Source organism: Mastigoproctus giganteus, chromosome 7 (genome assembly GCF_048544385.1).
Source record: "Mastigoproctus giganteus isolate SK-2022 chromosome 7, ASM4854438v1, whole genome shotgun sequence".
Lineage (NCBI taxonomy): Eukaryota > Metazoa > Arthropoda > Arachnida > Uropygi > Thelyphonidae > Mastigoproctus > Mastigoproctus giganteus.
The window spans coordinates 102,955,088-102,980,518 of NC_143581.1; the positions used below are offsets into that span (position 1 = coordinate 102,955,088).

Genomic DNA, 25,431 nt, shown 5'->3' on the forward strand with positions numbered 1-25,431 from the left:
AACTCGATCTAATTGCATTTGCGATAATACCGATAGCTGGAATTGTATGGATTTTTCCGTTATTATGGTGAAATGTGTTTCCCCTTCACTGATATAAAAAAACAAACATTTTCAGAATCTTCTCTTCATTCCTATTGTGTTGCGTTCAGTTGGGGTGATTCCGCGTTCGATTGCATTTCTTGTAAACACAAAGGCGAATCGTGCATAAGCGAATTCGGTTTGTGTTATATAAGATATTGTTTCCCCTATTTATAAATTGTGTATGATCGAATTCGTGTAGTGTAAACACGTGTTATACGAAGACTGACTGTATTTAAATATCTGTTATCTTATTGGTCACTCCTTCACCAGATCACTGTTGCCAATTAAAGTTTAATTGGAATGCAGAATTTCAATCTTTTCTTGCTAATATTAGATAAATCTTACCTGTATGAAACATGAATTAGTAATTAATAATGGCAGAATGATGCATGGATGCAAGCTTATACAGGAGGGAGAGCCCACACTTCATCAGGCCTGACGTAGCCCAGTGGTCAGGAGCGAGAGTGCATAGCACGCGTTCCTTGAGTGGACCGGGGTTCAAGCCCGTGACTACTAAATATGATAAATATTTGTATTGACGATTTATTGTAAACTCTACTGACTTGGTTGTCGTGCCGGAGTATAAACAGAAAAAAAAAAAAAAATTTATTTATTTGCCTATCCCTACTATTAATTTTCCCAATCCTTCTTTAATCATTAGTGTGGTGCCTCCATTTGTAGCAAAAATGGTGACATTTTCTTTTTAATTTTTGGACACCATTTTGGGTTCCCTTTAAAATTCTGTTGAACAATGCCAATATTTTATCTTTTCTTAATGGATTTCAATGCCTATTGAAACTTTTTGAAAAATATAAAATTTTAAAGAAGTTTTACATCTTTTATTTAAAAAAAAAAATCCTATATATTCAAAAAACTGTATTAGACAAAACAGATGCAATCTCTTAGTCTTTTCCATTTTCCAATTAAAAGATCGTTAAGTGCATGAAAATTTCAAACTGTGCATGCACATATATTTATACTTATTACATATATAAATATTATTAAAAAACTTATTTTTATATTTGATACTATTCATCACTTCTATTTTCAGGCTTATTTCAAAAGTTATTTAAAATTCAGTGCCCGAAAACAACATGCAAAATTTGAAACTAAATATGTTGCTACCAGGTTTCGAGTCATTGTTTTTATGCTGTGAAAACAATAAGAAATCTTTCAAAAACAATTAGGGTAAGATGGTAGATGTTTACTCCTAGTGGGAGAGTGAAAATACGTAACTGGAAACTCTAACGAAATACAGCATCTGTCCTTGACCAGTACCATGCCATTCTTCTAGCAAAATTCAAATAGTTACAAAAATTGCAGTGGGGCATCTGACAGGTTCTTGCATCCAGTTTATATTAGAAAATTACTTCAAAATTTATTGCAGTGAACATTTGACTATATTTAAGAAGTAGAAAAAATTTCCGATTTTTAATTGCTAACTTGGGAATGTTATGTTCTAAAAGTAAATTTCCACACATCTATCCTCTACATCATCATTTACTTTTGCTCCCAGCAAACATATCCTGGTTGTATTCCACCTATCCTTTATATGTAGCATATTTTATTATAGTCTTGATCATTTATTAATTTTGTGCTCTGTTCCATACATCATCCTGTCAGCTAGGATATGGTTGTTCCAACTTTCTGATTGATAAGGGAAAAAAAAGTATATAACATCAACTCTAATTTCACATTAAGGCTAAGTAGATTTTCTAATGTTAATTTATGTTTTCACATCAGTGATGATCAATGAAAGTTATATCCTGAGAATCACTGATCTCTTTGCTTTAACTGCACCATCACACTTTTTTAATACATATCATATAATTTTGATTAATTTTCTGTCATAAATGTACATACTAGATGTATTTATGACATTGCCAAAGTTTTTCTGACTTTCTTTGCTTTACTCCCCCCCCCCCATCTCAACTGGTTAAATACTTTTCATGATTCATGAGTACTTTGTGGTTCCTGACAAGATGTGATCCCAGTGGATGATATTCTTTATTGTATTTAACTGTACTCTATTCTTTTTCCTATTTCACTATTTCATTTTATTTCACAAATTCATTAGTATTGAAGTACTTCCTAATCTTTGTATCTTTTGTTCATTTATTTTTTATATACTTAAGTAGATTATTATTATTAGCCATATAGTGCAAGGAAGCCTGAGGCTTATTCTGCACCAGCCAAAAAAATTTTCCAATTACCCTGAGAGAGAGAGTCAGAAGTAGAAGGGAATGAATCACCAAGAAAGAGAAGAACTATGATACCCAGCTCAAGACCCTGGGTGCGCCAAGCCCATACTCACCAGATGTGAGCCTCTGGGGCTAAATATGTGCATAACGCATAGGATTACGAATTAGAAATTCACTAATGAACATTCAGTGTCGAAACACAATATTTCGTTTGTAGTGAACTTGGAAATAGCTCAAATGGCATTGATTTAATTGTATATCATATTGCAACTTCCTTCAAAATGAAGGAAGTTGCGAGTTGCCATGATATTGCACTACCTCAAATAAGTAATGCTTTGCTAATATAGAAGACTATTCTTACTTATTTTTGACAATACCACCACCCAGATGGCACCATTTGAAGGCTTGTTGGCTTATCATCGGTGGGCGGGTAGATAGATATTCTGGTACTGTCTGGGTGGTGGTGGTATCTGTCACCTTGAAAAGTGCCGTCTGGACTGTGGTATCTACCGAGAATAAGTAACAGTAGTCTTCTCTATTAGTGAATTGTTACTTATTCAAGGTAATGCAATACATGGCAAATTGTTGTGAAGGTAGTCACAATATAAGGTACAATTAAATCAATGCCATTTCAATAATTTGGAGTTCACTACGAACAAAATATTGTGTATCTACACTGAATGTTTATTAGTGAATTTCGTAGTCCTATGCTTTACGTACATATCTACTTAAGTATATACCTATGAACACCATTAGGCATCTCTCATATTGTGGAAATATACTTCGCAACTGGATAGTTATGATTACCAAGGTACCTACCTGCCCATTGATGATAGGCGAACGAACCTTGAAATGGTGCCGTCTGGGTTGTGGCATCTGCCGAGAATAAGTAGCAATAGCTTTCTCTTTCTATTAGTGAAGCGTTACTTATTCGAGGTAGTGTAATATCGTGGCAACTCATTTTGAAGGTAGTCACAATATGAGATACAATTAAATCTATGCCATTTAAACTACTTTCGTGTCCACTATGAACAAAATATTGCGTATTTTTACACTGAATGTTCATTAGTGAATTGATTTTTTATTTATTATTTTTTTTTAACTTTTCAAGGCAAGAAGGGTATTTATAAAGCATGTGAAATCATAAATGCTTACTGATTTGTTGACCATTTTCATTGTTTTGTTAACAGATATTTACCTATGAGACAGTTAGAAGAAATGCCATGCCTTAGCTGGGCTGAACCATCCTTTGAAATTGCCCAGACTGCATTACTGTTTCCTACGGATAATGAAATAAATGGTTGGTCTGCTGGAACGTGAACCCATGCAGTACCCTACAAATTATAAAGATGAATGCTTTTCAATAAAGTTAAATGAAGATAAAATTACTTAAATGAAATGCAATATACAAAACATGGAAAAATATCTCAAAGTTAACATCATAAAATGCACACATCACATTATTGTAGGAATCTTAGCATACCTTTTTGAGTCCACTTGATGTTAACTAAGAGGCGATGAATGGAAATTTCTAGTGCTGGAACTGATCAATTTATAATTAAGATAAAGCATATTTATTTTAAGACATTCACCTTCAAAACCGTAAAATGAAAAATTGGTTCATGGTAGTTAAAAGCACTTTTTAAAATGCAAAGGAAATAAATCAGATAAAGGAAATTCCCAAATGAATAAAAATTAAGTGCAATTCTCCAAAGGAATTGCACTTAATTTTGGTTCATCAGAAAAATTAAAACTGAAGATCAGCAGATGTAACCATGAGTTTTTGGGATGTCCATCATCTGCCAATGTTGAAATTGAAACAGAGGAAGAGAAATAGATAAATTTATAATTCATGGGATAATAAAGTTTCTAAAAATCACACCAACACTGAAGTTCAAAAACTCAATGTTACTTGCAAACATGAGAAGAAATGGAACAATTTCACTAGAAAATACAGGAGCAATAACAAACTAACCTCTAGGTTAGTTTGTTATTGCTCCTGTATTTTCTAGTGTTAACATGAGTTAACAAACTAACCTCTAGGTTAGTTCGTTAACTCATCAGACAAGCATATCTCTCAGCAGTTTCGGCATTGCATTATGATTTGGGTTTTGTTTGAGTTTTACTGGTGCATTAGCAACTAAGAGTATAATGTGCCGAAACCAGATCTTATAAAATATAACAGTTAAGAAGGTTTTAGTGACCTAACAAATTAGGTCAATATGTTAAAAAAAAATAACGATAAAAAATACAAGAAAAAGATAAAATGTACATCTTAAATAAGATGTAAAAATGGGTAACACGTGGTAACTGTCAGATGAGATCCGACTGAGGGTATAAGGATCAGTCAGATGACTAAAAAGCAGTAAAAGGTAAAACACATTATGTCTAAAACATGGACACTCAGTCACTTGGCTTGATTGAGGTGAATGGTTTAAAAAGTATCACAATTCTCACACATAAGGGAGTCATTTACCTTCAGCAAGAACAAATGTGTAAGATGGTTATTTCCCATGCAGAGGCAAGCAAGAACAACATACTCTCTATAATTCCTGCACAGACTAGACTGCCAGTGTTTGATTACAGGCTTTATCTGTTATAGCTTGTTCGTGACCTGCTCATGCCAAGATTGTTGCCACTGGGAGAGTAGTCTATTGTGAATTACTAATACTTGATTGTGGTCTGTATAGGGGAGACAAATAGGCTACGACTATTCTGGGATTGTAGCGATGTGGCGACAGCATCTGCCAATCCATTACCTCTGATCCCAATATGGCTTGGGATCAGAGGTAATGGATGTTGAATGAACATTCAGAAAGAGAATGTAGCATCTTCTGGCCCAGGTCAGGAATGGATGAGGATTATATCTCATCCTCGATTAACCTGTAGTATGCTTAAAGTCTATATACACCACACACCTTTGGTAACTGTGGGGTTTTAATGTGGCTCAAGGCTAGTTCTATAGCATACAATTCTGCTGTGTATATCCTGCATTCATTGGGAACCTTCCCAGATAGTGTTATCTGGAAATATGGAAGTAGACTTAACAGATGACTCTGAACTTGAGACATCAGTGAGGCAAGAAGTCAGAGTATTTGGCTTGGTGGGAAACACAGAATTGGTTGACAGAAGGTGGGGTGGTGGGCTTTCTCCAATATTTAATAGAGAAGTTGCATTATTGTACTTGGGCATGCAGGTTAGAAGTGGTTACCTTGATGACTCAGCAATACCATTTACCATGATGTACAATTCTCTTAACAGAAGGGATGATTGGCAGTATTGTGGATGTTAAAGAGGTTCCTCCCAATGTAGCACAAAAAAGATATCCATGTGGGGGTAGTCCAGCATGGATTTTAATGACAATTGCTTTCATTGAAGAAACAAGGTTGGTTTGGTTGCTTTGACATACAGACTCTGGACAGGAGATATTCAGAATGCTCAAGTAGCAATATGAGCCGCTTGGTGGACTGGGTTCAGCCACTGCAAACACTTGGGACCCATAATCTATTTCGGAACACAAAAGTGCATGTATAATTAAAGAAACATGAAATGATTTGCACATCACTTGTTACAGGATATGGCTTTTAATATATACAGATGCACTTTGTTAGCAGCTTACAGATGTGTTGTAGAAATGTCAACTTTTGATCAAATGTAAGTCCCTGGAATTTTATTTCAGATGCTACTGGGATTATGTTTCATCTGAGCTTCAGTTCTGTTTAGGATGAAAGTTCCACTTCCAATAAAAGTGGAAGCAAATAGTATTCTGAAATGAAAACCTGAACCTATTAGCCATTGTGCAACTGATGAGACAGGTCAATGGAATGATGCAATTTCCTTTCAATGACTCTCCTTTTGCATGACACTGAAAAGGTTATAAAGTCATCAACAAAGAGCTTGCACTTGGGCATCGCGTGACACAGAGGCAACCCCCAAGGCAGAATGCGCTGGTCCCGAAGGAACTAGTAGTTGTTGGTGACTCTATTGTCAGGGAAACGGGGAACATGCTTTGTAAAAAAGATAGGCGGAACAGGACCAGGGTATGTCTGCCAGGGGCAAAGGTTGATGACGTTGTAGAGCGAATATCATCTTTTAAGGGCACAAAAGGTGATATAGTTGTACACGTTGGCACTAATAATATTAAGAGTAGGAGACCGGCAGAATTACTTAACAAGTACAGGTCACTGCTGAACAAAAGCCGAGAATTAGGGTTGAATTTGAAAGTGTCTGCAATTCTGCCCAGACACGATAGGAGGGAGTATATGATGAGAGCCTTGTCGATCAATTCGGCCCTGGAAAGATTGTGCAAGGCTCAAGGGGTAGAATTTTTTTCAGCCTGGACTGTACTTGTTAACAGGAGAGATTGCTTCTACAGGGATGGGATACACTTAAATAGAAAGGGTGCAAGAATATTTGCTGATGCTATCGAGGCAGTGTTAGGTGGGTCGGAAAACTGCTAGCTTGGGGGGAGACAAAGACCAATAGATTGACAGTAGCCACTGGCAGAGGTGAAAGAGATTCTTGCACTGCTTCTATTAGAATGAGCAGAAGCCTGAAAAACAAGATGCATGGTATTTCAGAGACTGCTGGGAGCCATTGCGGTACAAGTAAACACATGGGTTGTGTTAGGGTAGCTAAGAATAGAAGCAGGTGCAGGTATACTTGTGTGTACACCAATGCTAGGAGTTTAGTAAATAAATTTGATGAATTTGAGGTATTGCTCAAAACATCAAAGGCAGATATTGTTGAGATATCAGAGACGTGGTGTCACACAGATATAAGGGATGCAGAACTGCAATTTGGGGAGTACAACGTCTACAGAAAGGATAGGAAGGGGGGAGGGGTTATGCTATTAGTTAAGAAACACATAAAAACCAAGGAAGTGAAGCCAGTCGACATCGCTGGACAGTGCAGTGTTGAGTCAGTTTGGTGTGACATAAGCATTGGGAGATCAAAATTGAGAGTAGGAGTGTGCTATAGGCCTAATGACTCTGATGAGTATAATAAGGAACTGTACAGGGAAATAGAGTGGGCCAGTAAATCAGAGAGTCTTATAATGGGAGATTTTAATTTCCCAGATATTGACTGGAATTTGGGGGCTGGTTACTGACGCACTAGCAGGGCTTTTGTGGAGTTATTGGATGATTGTTTTCTACATCAGCATGTTCGGGAGGCAACTAGAGGGAGTTGATTTGATTATTGATTTGATTTGATTTGATTTGATTATCAGCAGTGATTCTTCATGCATTAAGAATCTGCAGATAAATGAACCACTAGGTGGCAGTGATCACAGTGTGCTGAAGTGGGATTTACTCAAAGAGGTAACTACCATTAGGGGTAAAGGGAAGGGTTATTGCTTCCGTAAAGGTGACTACGATGGACTGAGACAGTATTTAAATTCTATACAGTGGGACCAACTGATGATGTTACCAACAGCAAATTCAAAATGGGAAGCATTCAAAGAACTTATCTTGGAAGCTACTAGGCTTTACATACCAACTAAGAAATATTGTTCAAGGTTTAGGCCAAAATGGATGTCAGATGAACTAATGAGGCATATGGCAGAGAAGAAAAATGCATGGGATACTTACAAATTAACACATGACACAGAAGCCTATGATAGATACAAGTTGATATGCAACCAAGTTACAAAGGAGGTTAGGCAGGCGAAGGCAGATTACGAGAAATCCTTGGCAAGGGATGCAAAGAAAAACAGCAAAGAGTTCTTTACTTATGTAAACTCTAGAAGGAAGGGGATGAATCAGATTGGTCCACTTGATATTGATGGGTCAACTGTTGATGATCCTGCTCAGGTAGCTAACAAACTAAATGAATATTTTGCATCGACATTCACACATGAGGAGTTATTCAGCATGGGGAATGCCAGAGGTGTGTTCAACTCTAGCAGTAAGCTACAGAATCTTGAAATAACTGGGAGTAAAGTGGAGGAGAAACTGTTGAAGATAAACACAAGAAAGGCACCCGGGGTGGATGGGATCTATCCAGTTATATTAAAGGAGGCAGCAAAGGAAGTAAGCAAACCCTTAGCCATAATTATGAGAGCTTCCTTGGACTCAGGGGAGGTACCCATAGACTGGAAATGTGCAAATGTGACCCCAATTCACAAAGGAGGATCAAAGGCTGACACAAGTAATTATAGACCTGTGAGCTAACTTCTGTTCCAGGAAAATTAATGGAGGCACTGGTTAAAGAAGCACTGCAGGATCATTTAGACAAGACTTCAGTTATAGATCAGACACAGCATGGTTTTGTTAAGGGGAAGTCTTGCCTGACCAACTTGATTGGATACTATGATGCAGTCACAAAAGAACTGGATGCAGGGAATAACTTTGATATTATATACTTGGATCTTAGAAAGGCTTTTGATACTGTTGCACATGGAAGACTGCTACACAAATTGGAGCAGTGTGACATTGGAGGCAAATTGCTGCTATGGATAAAGGGGTGGTTGAGGGAGAGAAGACAGAGAGTGGTAATCAATGGACACTGCTCATCGTGGACTAATTTTATTAGTGGAGTCTCTCAGGGTTCAGTGTTGAGTCCATTGTTGTTTTTTGTATTTATAAATGATATTGATGATGGTATATCAAGCTTAATGTCCAAGTTTGCAGACAATACGAAGTCTGGCAGGGTTGTTAAGGACACTACTGACACTATGCTGCTGCAACAGGATCTGGAAAGGTTGAGCAGATGGGCTGAGAGGTGGCAAATGAAGTTTAACATTGACAAATGTAAAGTACTACACATGGGAAACAGCAACCCCAGAGCAACATATCAACTCTGTGGTACTACACTGACAGTGGTAGAGAATGAAAGGGACTTGGGGGTGGTTGTGCAGACAGATATGAAGTTCTCTGAGCAGTGCAGACGGGCTGCAAGAGTAGCTCATGGAGTATTGTCAATGATATACAGGAATTTTTCCAGCAGGGATAAGGAGGTGATTATTCCATTGTATAAGGCAATGGTCAGGCCACACCTAGAGTACTGTATACAGGTCTGGAGGCCTCATTTTAAGAAGGATGTAGAGCTGCTGGAACGAGTACAGAGAAGGGCAACAAGATTAGTGAATGGAACAAAGGGGTGCTCTTACGAAGAAAGGCTTAAGTTTTGCAAATTACAGTGTCTGGAGACTAGGCACCAGCGAGGTGATCTGATAGAGGTGTATAAAGCCTTGAATGGTTTAAGCATGCTCAATGCTGATGGGATTCTTCCTCTATCTCAGAAAAATCACCTGAGAGGGCATAAATTCAAATTGAGGAAAGACAGATGTAGGATAGACGTGTGGAAATCTGCCTTTAGCCAGCGGGTGGTTGGTTGGTTGGTGGAACAGACTTCCATCCCTTGTGGTGGAGGTTGATAGCCTAAATAAGTTTAAGGCTCAGCTGGACAGGTATTTTGAACGAACAGAGGGGTGAAGTGGAAGTGGGTTTTTTTTTTGGCTGATGCTGCATAAGCTTGCTTTCTTGCATCAAATGCCTCTACTAATGCTAATGCTAAAGAGGGCAGTGTTTAGATTCAGAGAAAGTTGTTCAGTAATAGAATGAACTTTGATAGCAAAAAACATAAAACTTGGAATCAATCCTTAAGGAATTCCCTCCTCTTGGAAAAATGACAGAGAGAAGAATCCTGAAAAAACTTGGAATGACCAGTTTGAGAATTTTTTAATAAAAATAACAGTGTCCCTTAAGACCGAAGTTGTAAACATCTTTTAAAATTCTAAATCTCCAAGCTGTGTCATGCACTTTTTCCATATCAAAGAAAATTGACACCTGAAAACATACTTGCATTTCGGAGAAGCATCATGATTATCCCCAAGGGCTCACATCTGGTGAGTATGGGCTTGGCACACCCAGGGTCCTGAGCTGGATATCATCTTTCTTCTCTTTCTTGGTGATTCCCATCTACTTTTCTCTCTCTCTCTCTCTCTCTCTCAGGGTAGTAACTCGGAAATTTTTTTTGGCTGGTGTAGCATAAGCCTCAGGCTTCCTTGCATCATGTGGCTAATAATAATAATAATAATAGATTTTCCCTTAAGACCGAAGTTGTAAATATCTTTTAAAATTCAAAATCTTCAAGCTGTGTCATACACTTTTTCCATATCAAAGAAAACTGATACCTGAAAACATACTTGCATTTTGGAGAAGCATCATTAAGAGATGTTTCCAGTCAGATTAAATGATCAAGTGTTGATCTGTTCCTTTGTAAGTCACACTGTGTCTTGGAAAGGAGGTTGTCAGCTTCCAAATGCCACATGAAGTGTGTTAATCATTCTTTCTGGGATCCTGCATAAGCAGCTGGTCAGAGCAACAGGACAATAATTGTTATGTGTTTTTAGATCCTTCACTGGTTTGGGAAGGGCAAGGATGATTGTCTTGTGACAGGAGCCTGGAAACTGTTCCTTGAGATAAATTCTGTTGTTCTGATGAAAGATTAAAAATCTTTCATCAAAACCTCATCTCATAATGGATATTATCTGGCCTGACAGCATTTGGCAGATAGAGAGTGCCACTTTCAGTTCCAACTGTGTGTAACAAGGCTGGTTGTAGGCCTCACAGCCATTTGAAGACAGCTTCAGCTGCTAGTTTTCATATTTTTGTTTGAAGGCAAGAAATTCTTAGATATAGGATATTTTGGCAGACATTTTAGTGAATATCTCCCCTGGAGTATTGGAAATTGCATGTCATTATGTTCTAGGATCATTGATGGGTGTGTTGTGTATTTGCCTTTCATTTTCTGAATATTATCCCATATGACACTGGGTTTGGCTGTTCCTGGTAATGGAAGATGAGAAGTAGATCCAAGATACCTTCTGACACCAATGTCTGACATAAACAGGCACATGCACATATGAAGGCTATTAGATTATCTGTGGTATGATATTAATGAAATATCCACCACACCTTGCTTTGTGCCTTCTTTGCTACTGTGCATTCTGAATTCCATCATGGTTTGGGAAAAGGTGGAAACCTTGAGGTGGATGTGTTTGGAATTGCAGGTGACAATACTTCAATAATGTCTTGGTCAATGCTTTCTGTGATGTACTTAACTGCACCACTGATTGGTTCCTGACTGACTGTGGTGATATTAAGCATTGCCAAATGTTTAAAGGCATTCAAGTCAGCTTAATCAATCTTCCACTGGTTTTTCCATGATGCACAGGGTGGATTATTATGGGGAAGTAATCATTTCCATACAGATTTTTTTTCAACCTCCCAAGTCCAAACAGGGAGGAAAGAAGTGAGGCAGATGGAAAGATCAATGGCAGTAATCTTATGGGTAGGAATGTGGAAAAAAGTGTTAGAGAGCCTGCATTTAGAAGATGGAGTTAAATTTTTTCAAGCAAATGAAAACAATGAACTCTGTCTTCATGCTCTATAAGCCAACCACTCCACTGACGTTAGCACTATCCCACGGAGTATTATGTCCAGTGAAATCCCATAGTAGCAGGAAAGTGGATGGAAATTGCTCAATGATATCATCAGGGGGATGTCATTCCCAGATGGCAAATAGATTGAGCAGATAATTACAAGGCATCTTACTGTGAGATGAATTGCTATCACCTCTGTGTCAGTGATGTAGGTTGAAAACAGGGTATGATTACCCACAAGAGTGGTGACTCCCATGGGCAGGTCATTCCCAACTCTTTCCTTCTAAATTACTGGACAGTTATGCATGAAGGAGCCCTCATATGCCTTTAAATGTCACAGGTAAGCAGAAGCATGTTGGTTCAGACTTATGGTCTTGGTGCCTTTACTTAAGGTCTTGATGCCTTTACTATTTTGACAGTATCCACAGCAGCTTCACTGTAGACATTTGAATGACTCATTACTCAGATTTGCTTGGTCCACCTGTGGGCTTCCAAGAGGGCTTGGCTTTCTTGGCCTTGGATTTATCCTTTTTTGGGGAAGCATGGACACTGTCCAGTGACCATATCTTCCTCTGCAAACAGTTTCAAGTTGCAGGTTTATGGTCTTCTCCATATTATTTGGTTGGAGGTCAAGCAGTAGGTGATATCAATAAGTGAGTGGCAGCAGATTAAGTATTTCGTACTGGTTTCTGAGAGTTCAGCAAGGGGCATGGAATGGGAGAAAAAGATTCTTTTTCTCCCATTCCATGCCAGTCATATCAGTTTGAATTTTAAAAGAATGCAGCCTTCTGAGCATAGATGGGCTTATTTCTTATTGGAATTACCAGTTTTCTTGCTACCTGCTATGGAATATTCAGCTCGTTTTGGTGTCCTTGTATTTTCTTTTCTTGTTTATATCTTATGTTTGTAGGCTCACTTGATACAATTGGGTTTGGTGGCTGGATATCCATTGCGTTTGTGGTTTTTTGTACCACACTGAGTACAGGTAGATGATCCATGATAGGCCACCTGCAAATGTCCATGTTTTTGACATTTTAAACAACATCACACTCGGTTTGGAATGTATGGCCTTATTGTGCAATGTAGGTACCTAGCTGTTATCAAGTTAGGAGATATTGGAGAATTAAATGTAAGGATGTGGTTTTTGCTTGGTACTAAAATCACATACCTATACACAAAAATTCTTTTTTTGCTGAAATCACTCCTTTGACTCAAGTTCATAGCAGAAACTTACTCCTCAGAAACCCCAAGGAGGTCCACTCTGAGATGACTCCCTTTTGATCTGGTCAGAACTCTTGATCTGGTCATTTTTGGTTTCAATTAAGAGATCCCTAGAACAAAGCCTGTTAACTGATTTAGGAAAACCTAAACCCTGCTAACCCCTTTTCTACAAGAAAGGGCAACATTTTCCCAATAAGTTTCTTAGTTGTTGAAAGAATAATCAAGAATCTTGAAATGGGACCTGACATTACTTCAGTTCAGGATCTTTGCTGCATTGGCATTATCTGTTTCTCCAGTTTGATTTTCTGATAAGGACTGTGTTTGGGGGCCCCAGAAGAAATAATATATTATTACGTTTCATGAATTTTTTAAAATTTTGTTTCAGTGCTCAGGCTTCCAGCCATGGTGTCTAAATGGGATGCCCACTATCTAGATACCATACCTATGCCTCTGCCAGCCTGAATCCTATCTCTTTGACCATAAAAGAAGGGCATTGCATCAACATTATTGACCCTCCGTGAGCCATATCAGTACTACCTGTCTTGCTGAAGCAGGGGCTAAAGTGGTATGTTGAAGTTGGGCCCCTCAACCATCAGATCCCCCTTTCTGAGTTTCCATGGGTTGCAGCACACGGCAGACACTGAATTCCTACAGTGCTAACCTGGAACTTAGGCTGTAGGCAATGGATCTAAGCAGTGCTAATCTGGAAGAAGGTCACCTGACTATGTGCAAGTGCCCACATTGAGGGATTGCATTAGGGTTTTAATTTCATGGTCAGACAAAACATCTATCCCATAGTAGATGGTATACAAGAAATACAGAGTAAACTAAACCATCATCTGGACAAAAATCATCTACAATAATTCTTAGCAATTTAGTTCAACATTTAACAAGAAAAAATAATCTTCTCATAAATTAAGTAATCTATGAGGAAAAAAGCTTCAAGTTATAGTAAAAGTATATAAAATCACATACTTCTCTAATTATGAAGGTTTATTTATTCAAAAGCAACTCAATGTAAAAAGTTTTGCAATATGAAGTATGTAATGATGCAATTTTATGCAAAATTTGTTTGATTTATATGGCTGTGTACAAATATGATGCTATTCACTAACTTGTAAGATGTTAATAAATAATAAATACAAACATCAAATAACTACAATATTTTAGGAAGTTGAGAGAGAATTTTTAATGGATAATACTATTGGATATAGCAACACTATTTTCGGTTAAAAATTTTAATAATTACCGTAAGTAATTAGTATGTAATACCATACTGATCGCTAATTTAACATTCTGATCATGATAGTATAGTGTACCGTTTATCCTGAATATTGATAGTGTAAGGTATAACATAAAATCAGATAATGTGTATCACTGCATTTAGGAATCTATTACTGTAGTGTAATATTGTAAATTAATCAATTAATAATCTTATTAATTTTCATTGTTAATCAATTAAATTGTATTTCAATGGAAATCATGCCCCAGACTAGAGCAGCAAAGCAACAAACACAAGTTAGCAGGAGTGCTGTGCCTCGGGGGAGAACCAAAGGGAGTGATTCTTCAATGCATCTAAGCCTAAAACAATGTGCAATGTGAAATCTTTGTGGACCTTTCTGAAACGGGACATGACCTACCTAAGGAGGCATCTTTATGTATGTGAGTGTGTGCTAGGTGCAGAGAGCGTCAAGAAATTAGGCACCAGCTCAGCATTCTGATGGGCATCTATGAGAGTTTGAAGAGTAGGGTAGATGCCCTTGAAGAAATTATAATGGGGCCTATCAAGTTCTCAGCTGTCCAGCTCAATACTAGAGCTCATTCTTGCACATCAGGCAACACAGCAGCAATCTTCAAGCCAGAATGCACTGGTCCCACAGGACATAGTTATTGCCGATGACTCTATTGTCAGGGAGACAGGAAATATCAGGGGGTATCAAAAAGTTTGTACTCTAACCTAGATAAAACATCAGTAGGAAGATGACGTTTTTAATATAAGTTGTCTACATATTCAATAACTAACATGTGAAATTTCATTCCCGTAGGTGATTGTACACCAGAGGCGGTGCCTAGAATCTGAGGAAGGATGCTATAGTTGACAAAGTGGAGCATCAAGCAGTGATCAAGTTCTTGCATTTGTAGGGCAAGAAAGCTCAGGAAATTGACAAAGAAATGAAAGCTGTGTATGGGCAGAATTGTCTATCCTATGACACAGTAAAAAAGTGGAAATAGGAGTTCCAATGCGGTCGTACAAGTGTCTTGGATGAGCCAAGAGCAGGATGGCCATCAACATCCACACAGTGAGATGGTTGCAAAGGTTGAGCAGCTGGTGCTGAGTGACAGATGTGTGACAATTGATTTCATCACAAATGCAGTGGGAATTAGTTATTACATGACCATCTGCACATGTCTAAGGTCTCCACATGATGGCTTTCAAGATTGCTGGTGCCTTTGCAGAAGCCATTGACACCGCCAACTTTGTTGCCCAGTGCAGCTTTGAACTACTGAAGCGTCCACCCCATTCTCTTGACCTAGCACCACCAGACTTCTTGTTTTGAGAAATGAAGAAACCATTGTGTGGATGCCGCTTTTATTCATCTCAGGAAGTCATCAATGAAGTGGAATCATGGTTTCAGGTAAAAAGTGCGGACTTCTATGATAAAGGCATTAAAAAACTGATCCAAAGATGGGAGAAATGTGTTGCTATACATGGAGAATACATAGAAATGGATTAAAGTTCCCGTAGGTGAAAGTTTCACCTTTCGAGGGCTATTATTTCTAGGTAAGGGTATGAACTTTTTTGATACCCCTTGTATATTGTGCAAAAAGGATAGGTGGAATAAGACCTTCTGCCAGGGGACAAAAGTTGATGACATTATAGAACAGATATCATCTTTTAGGGGCACAAAGTGTGATATTGTTGTACGCACTAATGACATTGAGTAGGAGATCTGCAGATTTATTTACAAGTACTGTTAAGTAATTTGCTGGATTTCTAATGCTCTGATTTTAATGAAATTGGGAATGGAAACAAATCTTTATAAAATATTTTTCAATGCATTCAAAAATTATAATTTTGAGTTCTTACATGCAAATGGATGAGTATAGTGAAGACAATAGGGACAACATGCATATGAGAGGAAGTTGAAAAGTTTCTACCCTCTCATAGAAGGAATTCTAGAAAATTGTGAAAACCCATTTCATCATCATTACCAGCCATTTTCAATCCACTGCAGAATGAAGGCCTCTCCAGCAATTTTCCAGTTCCTTCTGTTTTGTGAAATGGCCATCCATTTACTGCCAACAAACTCTTGAATTTCATCTGTCCATCTCCATTGTTGTCTTCCAGGTATTTTTTAGCTCCTCTTGGGTGCCATTCTGTTATTTTCTTACTCCATCTGCCATCATGTCTACGAGCTATGTTTCCTGCCAAGTTCATTTCAGTTCTTTAGTTTTGATAAGAATGTCCTTAATCAAGTTTGCTGCCCAATCCATATGTTTTTCTTCTTATCCAACATTCTGATTCCTAATATCATTCCATTCTCTGCTGTGTAGTTTTCAGCTTCTCTTCCATTCTTTTAGTGAGTGTCCAAGTTTCACTTCCATAAGTCACGGCGGGGAGTATACATTGGTTCATTATTTTAAGTTGCAGACAAATTGGGATATTACTCCTCACAATGTGACTATATTTCCTGAATACTATCCATCTGAAATTTATTCTAATCTTGGCTTCCAGCCATTTATCATTATTGCAGCTAATGACTTGTCCAAGATAAGTATATGAATCCATCTTTTCAATTTCTGCTCCTTCAATAATTATATCCCTGCCTGTGGCATACTTTTTCATAATTATTTTTGTTTTAACCATACTCATCTTTAGTCCAAAAGCTTTACTAACTCAGCATAACTTATTAAGATTTTCCTCTAATTTTTTGGGATCATGGCTTACGATCATGATGTCATCTGCAAATACGTAAATGGGTTTAGGTACTCTCCATTCACATTGACTCCTTTCCGTGACCGTCCAATCTTTTGAAAACTTCTTCAAGGGCAGCAGTAAACAACTTTGAAGATATTGTGTCTCCTTGTCAAACTCCTTTCTCAATTTTAAATTTGCTACTGTCTTTGTGTAGTCTAAAGTATAAAGGAGGTAGTGTTTTCTCATATATTTTTTTTCAAAATCATAATGTAGTAGTAGTAGTAGAAGTAGTGGTATGTGATGTAAGAAAGCAAGTGTGAGCTTATGCAGCATCAGCCAAAAAAAAAAAAAAAAATCGCACCATTCCCTCCAAATGCCTGTCCAGTTCTTCAAATTTATTTAAGCTATCAACTTCCACAACGACAGATGGAAGTTTGTTCCACCAATTAACCACCCGCTGGCTAAAGGCAAATTTCTGCACATCTATTCTTCATCTGTCTTTTCTTAATTTGAATTTATGCCCCCTTAGGTTCGTAATCTGAAAAACTGGAAGGATCCCATCAAAATTCAGCGTGCTCAACCCATTCGAGGCCTTATACACCTCAATCAGATCACCACGAAGAGCAGCACCCATTAATTACCACCCTCTGTCTTCTCCCACTCAACCATCCTTTTATCCATTGTAGCAACTTACCCTTAATACCATTCTGCTCCAATTTGTACAATACTCTTCCATGCGCAACAGTGTCAAAAGCTTTCCTGAAATCCAAATATATGATATCCACAACAGGTGCCTTTCTTATGTTTAACTTCAACAATTTCTCCTCCACTTTGCTCTCAGTTATTACAAAATCATTAAGCACCCTGCTACAATTTGGTAACCTTCTGCCATTTTCAAACCTTAATAACTCCTCATGTGTGAATGTAGATGCAAAATACTCATTCAGTTTTTTTGCTATCTGAGCAGGATCATCAACAGTGGAACCATCGATATCAAGTGGACCAATCAGATTCATCCCCTTCCTTTTAGAGTTTATATAAGTAAAGAAATCCTTGCTGTTTTTCTTAGCATCTTTTGCCAAAGATTTCCTGTAATCTGCCTTTGCCCGCCTAACCTCCTTTGTGACCTGATTACAGAATAGCTTATATCTGCCATAGGCTTCTGAGTCGCTTGATAATTTACATGCATCCCATGCATTTTTCTTCTCTGTCATGAGTGTCATTAGTTCATTTGATAACCATTTAGGCCTAAACCTTGAACAATATTTCTTAATAGGTATGAAACTTTTAGTAGCATCCAAGTTTAATTCCTTGAATGCTTCCCACTTAGAATTTACTGTTGGTAACATCGTCAGTTGATCCCACTGTACTCACCTTTACGGAAGCAAAAACCCTTTCCTTTACCCCTGATGGTAATTATATCTTTAAGTAAATCCCTCATCAGTACACTGTGATCAGTGCCACCTAGTGGTTCCTTTATCTGCAAATTCTTAATACATTAGCATTTTAGCATTAGTAGAGGCATTTGATGCAAGAAAGCAAGCTTATGCAGCATCAGCCAAAAAAAAAAAAAAAACCCACTTCCACTTCACCCCTTTGTTCGTTCCAAATACCTGTCCAGCTGAGCCTTAAACTTATTTAGGCTATCAACCTCCACCACAAGGGATGGAAGTCTGTTCCACCAACCAACCACCCGCTGGCTAAAGGCAAATTTCCTCACGTCTATCCTACATCTGTCTTTCCTCAATTTGAATTTATGCCCTCTCAGGTGATTTTTCTGAGCTAGAGGAAGAATCCCATCAGCATTGAGCATGCTTAAACCATTCAAGGCTTTATACACCTCTATCAGATCACCTCGCTGGTGCCTAGTCTCCAGACACTGTAATTTGCAAAACTTAAGCCTTTCTTTGTAAGAGCACCCCTTTGTTTCATTCACTAATCTTGTTGCCCTTCTCTGTACTCGTTCCAGCAGCTCTACATCCTTCTTGAAATGAGGCCTCCAGACCTGTATACAGTACTCTAGGTGTGGCCTGACCATTGCCTTATACAATGGAATAATCACCTCCTTATCCCTGCTGGAAAAATTCCTGTATATCATTGACAATACTCCATGAGCTACTCTTGCAGCCCGTCTGTACTGCTCAGAGAACTTCATATCTGCCTGCACAACCACCCCCAAGTCCCTTTCATTCTCTACCACTGTCAGTGTAGTACCACAGAGTTGATACGTTGCTCTGGGGTTGCTGTTTCCCATGTGTAGTACTTTACATTTGTCAATGTTAAACTTCATTTGCCACCTCTCAGCCCATCTGCTCAACCTTTCCAGATCCTGTTGCAGCAGCATAGTGTCAGTAGTATCCTTGACAACCCTGCCAACCTTTGTATCATCTGCAAACTTGGACATTAAGCTTGATATACCATCATCAATATCATTTATAAATACAGAAAACAATAATGGACCCAACACTGAGCCCTGAGGGACTCCACTAATAACATTAGTCCATGATGAGCAGTGTCCATTGATTACCACTCTCTGTCTTCTCCCCCTCAACCACCCCTTTATCCATAGCAGCAATTTGCCTCCAATGTCACACTGCTCCAATTTGTGTAGCAGTCTTCCATGTGCAACAGTATCAAAAGCCTTTCTAAGATCCAAGTATATAATATCAAAGTTATTCCCTGCATCCAGTTCTTTTGTGACTGCATCATAATATCCAATCAAGTTGGTCAGGCAAGACTTCCCCTTAACAAAACCATGCTGTGTCTGAGCTATAACTGAAGTCTTGTCTAAATGATCCTGCAGTGCTTCTTTAACCAGTGCCTCCATTAATTTTCCTGGAACAGAAGTTAAGCTCACATGTCTATAATTACTTGTGTCAGCCTTTGATCCTCCTTTGTATATTGGGGTCAAATTTGCACATTTCCAGTCTATGGGTACCTCCCCTGAGTCCAAGGAAGCTCTCATAATTATGGCTAAGGGTTTGCTTACTTCCTTTGCTGCCTCCTTTAATATAACTGGATAGATCCCATCCACCCCGGGTGCCTTTCTTGTGTTTATCTTCAACAGTTTCTCCTCCACTTTACTCCCAGTTATTTCAAGATTCTGTAGCTTACTGCTAGAGTTGAATACACCTCTGGCATTCCCCTTGCTGAATAGCTCCTCATGTGTGAATGTCGATGCAAAATATTCATTTAGTTTGTTAGCTACCTGAGCAGGATCATCAACAGTTGACCCATCAATATCAAGTGGACCAATCTGATTCATCCCCTTCCTTCTAGAGTTAACATAAGTAAAGAACTCTTTGCTGTTTTTCTTTGCATCCCTTGCCAAGGATTTCTCGTAATCTGCCTTTGCCTGCCTAACCTCCTTTGTAACTTGGTTGCATATCAACTTGTATCTATCATAGGCTTCTGTGTCATGTGTTAATTTGTAAGTATCCCATGCATTTTTCTTCTCTGCCATATGCCTCATTAGTTCATCTGACATCCATTTTGGCCTAAACCTTGAACAATATTTCTTACTTGGTATGTAAAGCCTAGTAGCTTCCAAGATACACGAATAATACACGAATGATCACTGCTGATAACCAGATCAAGAGTATTACCCTCTCTGGTTGCCTCTCGAACATGTTACTGCAGAAAACAATCATCCAATAAATCCACAAAAGTTACTTACACACTTACTAGTGTGTGAGTGACCAACCCACAAGTTCCAGTCAATATCTGGGAAGTTAAAATCCCCCATTATAAGACATTCTGATTTACTAGCCCACGCTATTTCTCTGTACAATTGTTCATTGTACTCATTAGGCCTATAACACACTCCTACTCTTATTTTTGCTACTCTTATTTAGTAATGTATTGAATGTCAACGCCTAACATTGCTATAAGCTGTATGAAGTCAAATGCCTTTTCAAATGCTTAGGCATAATGCTGTTTTCCACAAATGCTTAGGCATAATGCTGTTTTATATTCATTTGCTTTCTCCATTAGCTGTGATATTATGTGAAGGTGATCCATAATTGAGAATCATGTCCTAAAGCCAGCTTGCTCTTTTGGTTGATTCTCACCAAGTATTCTTTCTAATCTGTTAGAAATGACCCTTGTGAACAACTTGTAGACAACAACTAATTGTGGGACAACAAGCTAATTAGTCTATAATTTCCAATTTATCTCCTTTCTAATGGAGCAAAATTATGATTGCATTATTCCACTTCTTAGGCTTCACACATTTCCTAATGTATTTTGTGAAGAGTCTTGCCAGTATCTGTATCATGTCTTTTCCTCTTAATTTTAACTCTACAGTAACTTCATAATTGAATAATCATAATAGCAAAAATGCTCAGCACTATAGAATATAATTTTATGTATGTGTTTTCGCTAAATAATTGGCTCTGCTGCTACACTGCCTGTCCTGTAAGAACTTTAGCTGTGCATTGCTTACAGTGAAAATGTTACGCATTTGTAAATGGGGCAGCCGACAAAAATAAATACTGTAGTAGAAGTTACTAACAATTAATTGGAAGAAACAAAATATTTGGAAGGACAAGAACTTTGGGGCATTATTATCATCAGTAGGGAAGAGGTACTGTTTTTTTCTGTCTGTTCTAATTTAAAATAAAAAGGTGTGGTTTACCATAAAATAAATACAGTAGATCCCCACTTTACGATGGGTTCACTATACAATCAAATGACTTTACGATGGACTCTCCATAATAAAATTTCCTTTTCCATAATAACTTTTCACTATATGATATGTAGTAAGCGCGGGACACTGTCATCATGTTTGAAAATTGAATTTTAATTCTATTTTTTAATGAATTAATTCTATTAAATGAAGCTTAAAAAATAGGAATGAAGAGAAGATTCGGAAAATTTATTTTTGTTTTTTATATGATTTCAGTGAAGGAAAAACACATTTCACCATAATAATGTATAAACCAACAGAATTCCAGTTATCGGTATTATTGCAAGTGCAATAAGATAGAGTTTACTACCCATTTATAACAGATTGCACTAATGGAAAAGCCCAATAAACCAGAAAGTGTAAATTGCTTTTATTTTTTTTATGGTCGTGACCTTCAGAAATGTGGTTTAGAAAAATATCACAAATGCGTTCAAAATTCATTCTTAAAACAAAACATAAACAGTGAAAGTGTAGTGAATTTTAATGATTTGAGTGGTTGATTCTACTAACCAATGATCACTGGCGTTAGTTCACTCTACAATGGCTTACAATTGTCTCCGACAAGACCATGTGGTCCTTTGTCTCAGCCAATAGCAGCATTTGTAAACTTGTTGGGCACATGTTTTGTATTCTTATCCTTTAGTTCAAGTGATTTTTTTTGTGCTTACTTTCTATAAATTTACTGTATTGAATTCCTAATCATAACAACATTGCGTAATATAGCCCCTAAAGAGCGCAGTAGGAAACAGAAAATTTCAATTCAAATTAAACAAGAAAAAGTGAGAAAACATGATGATGGTGCTAAAATTAGTTCATTGGTGCACAAAATGGTTTTTCACAGTCAACCATTTCTACCATAGTGAAACAAAAAGAAAATCTTAAAAACATTAAAGTAAGTGATGAATCTAACACCATCCAAAAAAGGAAGAGAACTGAAATGGAAAGGCTTTTGTTGCTGTGGATAAAAGAAAAACAAAAGAAGGGTGGTAGAGTTCCTGTACAACACATTTGCGAACGTGCAAAGCAGATTTTTAGCATTAGCAGAGGCATATGATGCAAAAAAGCAAGCTTATGCAGCATCAGCCAAAAAAAGAAAAAGAAAACCACTCCCATTTCACCCTTCTGTTCATTCGAAATACCTGTCCAGCTGAGCCTTAAATTTATTTAGGCTATCAACTTGAACAACAAGGGATGGAAGTCTGTTCCACCAACCAACTACCGGCTGGCTAAAGGCAAATTTCTGCACATTTATCCTACATCTGTCTTTCCTCAATTTGAATTTATGCCCTCTCAGATGATTATTCTGAGCAAGAGGAAGTATTCCATCCGCACTGAGTATGCTCAAACCATTCAAGGCTTTATACACCTTTTTGAGGACTTAAAGACTAAAACACCTTCAGCTAGTGATACTAAAAGTTTCATATCTATCATCTGTAAACTTCTAGTGATACTATACTTACTAAACGTTTCATACCTATTAAGAAATATTGTTCAAGGTTTAGGCCTAAATGGTTATCAAATGAACAAATGAGACTCGTGACAGAGAAGAAAAATGCATGGGATGCATATAAATTATCAAGCGACGCAGAAGTCTATGGCAGATATAAGCTAGTCTATAATCAGGTCATAAAGGAGGTTAGGCAGGTGAAGGCAGATTACGAGAAATCTTTGGCAAAGGATACTACGAAAAACAGCAAGGATTTCTTTACTTATATAAACTCTAAAAGGAAGGGGTTGTATCTGATTGGGCAACTTGATATCGATGGTTCGACTGTTCATGATCCTGCTCAGATAGCAAACAAACTGAATGAGTATTTTGCATCTAGATTCACACATGAGGAGTTATTAAGATTTGAAAATGGAAGAAGATTATCAAATTGTAGCAGAGTGCTTAATGATTTTGTAATAATTGAGAGCAAAGTGGAGAAGAAATTGTTGAAGTTAAACTTAAGAAAGGCACCTGGGGTGGATGGGATCTATCCAGTTACATTAAAGGAGGTGGCAAAGCAACTAAGCAAACCCTTAGCCATAATTATGAGAGCATCCCTGGACTCAGGGGAGGTCCCCACGGACTGGAGATGTGCAAATGTATCCCCAAGGGAAATCGAAGGGTGTCAGGAGTAATTACAGACCAGTTAGTTTAACTTCTGTTCCGGGTAAAATAATGGAGTCACTGGTCAAAGATGCATTGCATGATCATCTAGACAAGGCTGCAGCAATAATTCAGACACAGCATGGGTTTGTTAAGGGAAGGTCTAGTCTGACAAATTTGATAGGATATTATGATGTGGTTACAAAGTAACTGGATGCAAAAAATAATTTTGATATCATATATTTGGATTTCAGGAAAGCTTTTGACACTGTTGCGCATGGAAATTGTACAAATTGGAGCAGAATGGTATTAAGGGTAAGTTGCTACAATGGATAAAAGGATGGTTAAGTGGGAGAAGACAGAGGGTGGTAATCAATGGGTGCTGCTCTTTGTGGATTAATGTTATTAGTGGAGTCCCACAGGGTTCGGTGTTGGGTCCACTGTTGTTTTGTATATTTATCAATGATATTGATGAAGGTACATCAGGCTTAGTGTCGAAGTTTGCAGATGATATAAAGGTTGGCAGGGTTGTTAATGACAGTAATGGCAACTGAAGTTTAACCTTGACAAATGCAAAGTACTGCATATGGGTAGAAGTAACCCCAAAGAAATGTACCAACTGTGCGGTACTACACTTAAGGTGGTAGAAAATGAAAAAGAGCTGGGAGTAATTGTGTAGTCAGATATGACGTTTTCTGAGCAATGCAGACAGTCTGCCAGGGCAGGTCATGGGGTTTTGTCCATGATATATAGGAATTTTGCTAGCAGGGAAAAGGAGGTGATTGTCCTCTGTACAAGGCAATGGTCAGGCCACACCTTGGCTACTGCATACAGGTCTGGAGGCCACATTTTAGGAAGGATGTAGATTTGTTTGAGTGTGTACCGAGAAGGGCAACAAAGACTGGTGAGGGGAATGAAGGGATCCTCTTACCAAGAGAGGCCTAAGTTCTGCAAATTGCAGTGGCTGGAGACTAGGCACTTGCACGGTGATCTGATTGAGGTGTATAAGGCCTTGAATGGGTTGAGCACGCTGAATTCTGATGGGATCCTTCCACTTGTTCAGATTACGAACCTAAAGGGGTATTAAGAAAAGACAGATGTAGATGTGTGGAAATTTGCCTTTAGCCAGCAGGTAGTTAATTGGTGGAACAAACTTCCATCTGTTGTTGTGGAAGTTGATAGGTTAAATAAATTTAAGGAGGAACTGGACAGGCATTTGGAGGGAATGGTGTGATTTTTTTTTTTTTGGTTGATGCTGCATAAGCTCATACACTTGTTTTCTTGCATCACATGCCACTACTACTACTACTACGCGATATGGGGACTTTAAAGCCAGCAAAGGTTGGTCGGACTGTTTCAGAAAAAGGTCTGATATTAAAAGTGTCATAAGGCATGGAGAGGCTTGCAGTACTGATCAGGAATCAGCTGAAAACTTTAAGGTGCAGTTTCAAGAGCTCGTTGAGAAGGAGGGTTACCTTCTTCAACAAGTCTTTAATACAATCGAAACGGGCCTCTTTTGGAAAAGAATGCCTAGGCAAACATAAATCTCAAAAGAAGAGGCCTCGTTGCCTGGTCATAAATCCTGGGTATTTAAATTCTATACGGTGAGACCAACTGATGATGTTACCAACAGCAAATTCAAAATTGGAGGCATTCAAAGAATTTATCTCGGAGGTTACTAGGCTTTACATATCAACTAAGAAATATTGTTCAAGGTTTAGGCCTAAATGGATGTCAGATGAACTAATGACACATATGGCAGAGAAGTAAAATGCATGGAATACATATAAATTAATGGGTGACATGGAAGCCTATGATAGATATAAGCTGGTCTTTAACCAA

The 25,431-nt window shown here is 38.0% G+C and overlaps 1 protein-coding gene across 7 annotated transcripts in view; it reads right to left on the minus strand.

Moving 5' to 3' along the window:
* Positions 1 to 25,431, minus strand: part of Pex23 (tectonin beta-propeller repeat-containing peroxin 23) — an 851,062-nt gene that overhangs the window by 167,334 nt on the left and 658,297 nt on the right. For 6 of the 7 annotated variants that reach the window (XM_090377810.1, XM_090377813.1, XM_090377811.1 and 3 more), the window contains one exon: positions 3,481 to 3,616. In XM_090377810.1, the coding sequence (XP_090233936.1) occupies positions 3,481 to 3,616 (136 nt within the window). Of the gene's footprint in view, positions 1 to 3,480; positions 3,617 to 25,431 lie in introns of those variants that run through there. The other variant, XM_090377812.1, reaches the window with a different exon arrangement.